This window comes from Oncorhynchus keta, chromosome 17 (assembly GCF_023373465.1).
Source record: "Oncorhynchus keta strain PuntledgeMale-10-30-2019 chromosome 17, Oket_V2, whole genome shotgun sequence".
NCBI lineage: Eukaryota > Metazoa > Chordata > Actinopteri > Salmoniformes > Salmonidae > Oncorhynchus > Oncorhynchus keta.
Window position 1 is genome coordinate 15,748,389 of NC_068437.1, and position 6,439 is coordinate 15,754,827.

A 6,439-nucleotide genomic window follows, 5' to 3' on the forward strand; every position below is an offset into this window, starting at 1 on the left:
AGTTCGCCACAGGTGGCTAGTGGAAGAGTTTAAAGACTTTCTGAATGGTAGGTTGTCATGTCATTATTTTCTTGAAATTTGTACACACACTGGAGAGTAACACAACTAGCTGTCTGCTTTATGTCTCAGTATACTGTCCTTTGTCTCTTCCATTGTGCCCCAGGTACACGATGGCAGCTCAGGACCTGGTCATGAGGGCGCGGGGGGTTCTGAAGGACCGAGGCTGGAGGATAGCCAACGACCGGCTGGGCTCTGGAGATGACATATCTGTCTACATCATCCCTCTGATGTACGGCAATCGGCAGACCTAGCCCAGGCCCAGCTCGCCAGCACCCACCATGGGACTCAAGACATAGGCTGTGTCCGAAATGGCACCCTATTCCCTATATAGTGCACTGCACTACATTTAGCCAAGTCCATAAAAAGTAGTGCACTATATAGGGTATAGGATGCAATTTTAGGCACTCGCCCAAGTGGCAGACCTAGCTGAGGCCCAGCTAATCACCCACCATGGGACTCTAGACAGGCTGCTCCCCCTCTCCCATCTATCCTAACCCCCCTTTCCTTAAATCACTGCCCTGGTGCTCACACAGTGCTTAAACCTGGATTGTTTTCCTGGGGAAGCAAAATGGCACCTGGTTGTTGTACAGTACAGGGTAGCATGATTGTGCTTCTCTCTTGTGAAAGGAAATTCTCAGGATGTTACAATATACAGTACCTTCAGTTTCTTCTTTTGTTTCTGTGCTGTAAATGAAAAATGGACAATTCTGGAGTCAAAGGCCTATGAGGGCCATGTATTTGAAACTATTCAGTAGGCTATGGTTTCTGCATAGCCAAGTATTTTACAATGGAAGGGTATAGCTATCACAAAGGTGATCCTACTCTTTTGGATATCACATGGGACAATTTTAAAATAAGGGCAAAGGGACTGTCTTTTGAAGTGCAATGCTTTATGATGTTGGTTTTTAGCCTATTTAGATGAGATATTGTTAATATATTACTGATTATGAACATGTAAATAAGCTTAAACATGAATGGATTTTAGATGTAGATTTCAGTTCTATACCCTGTTTGAGTTGTGTGTACAGTATGTTATGGAACCTGTTTTGTTTCTATGATGTTCTGTGTGTCTTTTCTGACTAAGGTCAACCATAGGTCACTGACCTAGATTAGGGGTGTCAACATACAATCTGGCCTGAGGGTGGTTTTAGTAAAAATCTGTTTTATGTTTAGAATGATAATGGATCTACATTGTATACAGTTTCTTGACTGTGTTTAACTTACTAATAATGACCTAAATGAAAGCTAGACAGTCAGGGAGCATCAAATTCCAAAAACGATGGGTAGAGGCCAATTTTTTTAACCACATTTTGACAGCTAGGAAATCGTTTAAAAAATATATGACTAGCAAAATGACTGACTCTTCTGACCTAGACTGTACAATCCTACCACAAACATACTATAGCTTTCAGAACTGTGGTTTGGGTGTTCCTCTCCAAGTGTAAAATGAATGAAGTCAGACTGGTTTGATTGCCAGTGACTGTTTATCTCTCATTTGTTTACCTTTTCTCCATTTTGATGGGGTTGTGTTTTCTTTGTTACTGCTATACTCCTGAATCTGAATTTACTTAGAGGATATGAAGGGACACGTCTTCACTCGATTAGGGTTGCAAACGCCATGTGTATTACTGGAAACTTTCAAGGATTTTATCCTATCCATCACAAGACATTTAGTGGCCATTTTGGGTACATTCGATTATCACGGGGGTCTGTAATAACCTCTGACCCTCTGTGTGGCTCTATCACATGTACAATATATGAAATAATTGAATAAGACGATAAAGTATAGAATGAGAAAGCTGTAAAACATTGTCCTAAATATACATTTAGAGAATACCATTGGTGTTTAATGAGGGTTTCAGCATTAAATATCTTTATTTTTATAAAATATTTTACAAACCTTTTATTTATATTACTATGTATTTATTGGCTTCCAACTGGTGTCAGTTGTGGAAAAAAAGTCAGTTGGCAGAGTTGAGGGATAATCAACGAAGGGCTATGCGTTCTATGCAAAACATGAACAACGTGTAAGGTGTGTTCCAAGATGCGATAGCGGAGTCGACTGACCTTCCCCGGAGTTTGATTGTTTCCCAGAGAACGCATAGAGCCCCGAGTTGATTATCCATTTTATACCATAGCTATACTTTAACACATTTGCCAGAAATGTGATAATATGCTGGTAGAAATGTGTTCAAGTTGTCGTGATAACCAAACAGACTTGCTGGTTTAGCTAACCAAACCATTAGTCCTAGCTTGCTATTATGAAACATGAATTCGACAATGCCAATGTTTTCAATTCAATTTTTGCTTTCAAAAGCAGCTCAAACAAAACATGTAAGAGTGAACTATAGCCATTGAATTTTACGGTGTTGATATACCGTGCCTTTATAGGGAAATGATGCATGCTCTAGAATGCCAATCAGAAACAAGTATTCAACAATGCCATTGGATAGTTAAGCAATAAGGCCCGAGGGGATGTGGTATATGGCCAATATACCACAGCTAAGGACTGTTCTTAAGCACAATGCAGCGCAGAGTGTCTGGATACAGCCCTTAGCCATGGTATTTTAGCCATATACTGTACCACAAAGCAATGCCGGGCCTTATTGCTGTTATAAATTGGTTCCCAAAAATAAATATTTTATCATTCCCGTGGTATACTTTCTGATATACCACAGCTTTCAGCCAGTCAGCATTCAGGGCTCTACTGCCCAGTTTATAATTGGAGAAAAAAAATGTTGTTGATTAGATTCGATTTTTTCATTAATAAGGCTATTTTCTCTTGAACCATAAGATCTATCTACTAGAAACCCGTGGACAATATGGACACAGTTAAAATAAATGAATACTATGATATATATTTTTACACTTCTAGTATCAATTACCAAAGTTATGATAGATTGTGAAAGATTGTCTGTGAATTATCAAAATTACTGAAGATTGTGGTAACTTTGGTAAATTACTGGTAGCTTTGCAACCCTACATTTGATACATACTACTGAAAAATCTACCTCATTGCTTTTGGTTTGTTTTAAACAAGAGATCCAATCCCTTGTCCCTGTTTCACCTGTGCATTTTTTCTATATGTCAAATACATGTCTGCATCATCCTGTGTTGCGTGCTTGTTTACTTTAGAAATATGAAACTGCATAGGTACAGTGCATGTGCCATTCTTTACTTAAATAATGTCATGTCACTAGTTTTCATACTCGTATGGCTTAGTCTAGCTCTGTTCAACATTGTATAAGGGCAAGGATGGGCAACTCATCATGAGGGGCAACAGTTGCGCTCGCATACACACAAAACATTTTAGTGCCTCCCCCTGAGAGCAGAGATTTAAAAAATAAAAAAGTTTAGAGTTCATTTTGAGAATCTACAAATGTTGCTATGGGGTGTAGAGAAAATGTTGCTGTTCTAAAGCAAGTTTGCTGCAATTCTACACAGTTTGCAGTGTTTAATATGATAACTGAGTGAGACTGATTTAACAAAGTAAATCGGGGCCCATTGATTTTAATTCGACCACAATAAGTTTATATAGTTTAGCAGCCAGCTAACTTAGCAATTAAAAATGATTTAGCTGTCATTGGCTAATTCACTGACTCTGACATAAGATAAAAACTGTTGATGCACAACAAGATTTCTTAAATTGCACCATGTGTATTTTACTATTTGAACTCTCAACAGTAAGTTGAGACCCCGACTAAGTTCCCCAACCCCCCCATTTTTTGTTGTTGTTGATCAAAGGACGTTCAAAAGGAGGGTTGCTAGTTGCCCATCCCTGTATTAGGGGAAACTCTCATATCTGTCATATATTACATGAATAAAACATAAGTATAAATGGTTTACTGAATGTTGTGAGGGCAGAATATTTACTTGAGACATGGTTGTGTCATTTTATCTTGAAACAAATGCTTGATTTAATCAAAAGTTCAAGTTACAACAAGTGGGCACACTCAAGTTAACATTCAGACCTTACAGGCTAGAGTTACATCAGATACATGTATTAGGAAGTGTTTGGGAGAAACACAAAAGATGCATCGGAATGTTGGAATGAAAGTCTTGTTCTCTTTGTTTGTTGTCGTTTTGAAATGATGTTAACAACTCAGGGAGCTATGTGACTGATTCTCATGCCGGATGTCGAACATAATCTTTTCTCTGTACAGAGTGTATTTTATCCTGTATCCTTGTGTTATTATGCAGTCTGGTACTTACACTTTGCTGAACGATACTCTGCAAACTAACCATTTATGGCATTGACCTGAATCAATTTCTGTTCAGATACAGTATGAAGGATGTACAGTGTCTTGGGTTCCCACCTTGTACCCTTTATTGGATCAGAGGATGGAACTAGCATCTATTTAAATGCTTGATGCACTTCAGTCAATGTAGTATGTATATTCTTTATTCAATACAGTGGGCTGACAATGTCTCCTGGAGGATGACCAGTCAGGAGCTACATTAATAGGCATTCCATCCCACGCAGGACCTCTGATGACACTGACGCTCTAAAGATAAACCCATACAGTCTCTAATGATGTCAGAACTTGGGACTTGCAAGATGTGTCTGTGGCGTTTTAAGTGGATTCGTATCTGAGTTGTTTAAAAACGTTTTTTTTCGGGAGGTTTTTGACGTGTACAACCGCAGGGTTTCTAACCCAGTCAAATCAGTCTCTAGTCATGCATATTCCATGTTAAATCTTATCACTGTTCCTTTCACCCTTTTGGTAGCATGTTTCTTTTCAAGCTGTTTCAATGCGTTTCTGTGTTGATTACACAAACGTTACTCAACTGCTCTGACTGACTCGCTCAAAACAATACAGAAAGAGACTCGAGCAGAATGTTAAAAAAAAATATTGTAAATACGGTACAATGTAAAAAGACAAGTCGGAAACAAGTCTATCCTTTGTAATACTGTATGTGTTGGACATTTTTTGTAACTCCAAAAAACACTCAATGAAGTAAACGGGAATTCGTAATGTCTTCAAAACGTAAGGGCAGTGTAAAGAAATTAAGGATTGCTTTTACAATTTATAAAGAATGCTGTGTCATTCCAAAGAATATTTTCTTGTAAATGTTAGAAGTAAAAACAAATGTACAAAGGGTACACACATCAACACAACGTACCATTGTGTATATCTACAACAACAGATTTAGATAGACCTACATTATGTAAATCAGATGGATTCAGTACATACTACACAGGACTCGTATAGGAAGCCTTTGTGTCTCGGGAGTGTTTAGGGCTCAATTACCAGATGGCACTAGACGTTTTGCTATAGACAGATGGAAGGTGGTGATTGATTCCTGAGTAGAGCAGCACTTTGGTGAGCCCTGTGTGGCATGCAGGGAGGATTGGCCCCCTGGGGGAGCAGACAGCTGGAGTGTTGGAGACCTGTCTGGAAGGAGGCAGGAGGTCGACTGTCTAGCTGATCTGATACCAGCGCTTTCAATTTGTCTTTCTGTGATTCCTCACATCCAGCCTCCTTGCCGGCAAGTGTCTATCCTGTGAAAATGTATGAAAAAAAACAGATACGTTCTATCAATCATTTTGTAATTTTCATGTTTTTTCTGCATGATTAAAATCGATTTCAAGTACTTCACAAAATTTCGGTGATCTGATACAACATGCGCAAAGATGCCAGGGGAAAGACAGCCTAGCCATGCGTCTTTCTCCCGCCCCTTCAAACTCAATGCAAGACATTGACATGACTTGCGCAAGCTTGTTTTTACTTTATACTGCCAGCTAACGGACGGCGAAAGGCAGGCAGAGAGCTTCAATGCCTTTCATGTGTCAATATGTCCCATTCATTTTCATTGCTCTCAAATAATGCATATTGGTGTGTGAAAAGTAATGGGTTAAGCAGCTACTGCCTATGGACTTCACGCCCCATCTCTTCACACGTCATCTGCCGCCTTTTGGTGTTTATGCTCGATTTGCTGCTAGCTAAAGTAAACTGATCAGGATGGCTAACACATTGCATCTGAAGCAGTTTTCAAAGTTTAATTTTCTAGTGGTTGATAGGGAATGGAAGACCAACATCTGATTTTAGGGACTTTGATCAAAGGAAGGGACAGAAAGTAACACGATCATTTCAATCTGGGTGTTATAAACGGAAAGACTGGCTCTGTGGCTAAGCAACTAGCTGCCGACTCTTGCCTGCAGTTCTCCACAAGCCAAGCGACAGTGTGTGGATAAGAGACAGTTACTGCGACTTGAACAAATTGCCTACAGCAGAGATTTGCCTGCGACAAGCCGGCTACTCAAGACCTTTTCATGGTCCAGAGTGCCAGTGCCCCCCCCCCACTGTTTGCTAAAACAGGTGATTTTAGAGAAGTGGTGTGACCAACATACAGTTGAAGTCGGAAGTTTACTTACACC

At 39.6% G+C, this 6,439-nt stretch overlaps 1 protein-coding gene across 1 annotated transcript in view; it reads left to right on the plus strand.

The window, feature by feature from the left end:
• Positions 1-3,172, plus strand: part of LOC118396512 (protein phosphatase 1H-like) — a 61,081-nt gene extending 57,909 nt beyond the window's left edge. Inside the window, exon 10 of the mRNA XM_035790767.2 lies at positions 164-3,172. Coding sequence (XP_035646660.1) covers positions 164-311 — 148 coding nt within the window. The 3' untranslated portion in view covers positions 312-3,172. The remainder of the gene's footprint in view (positions 1-163) is intronic.
• The last annotated feature ends 3,267 nt before the right edge of the window (positions 3,173-6,439 follow it).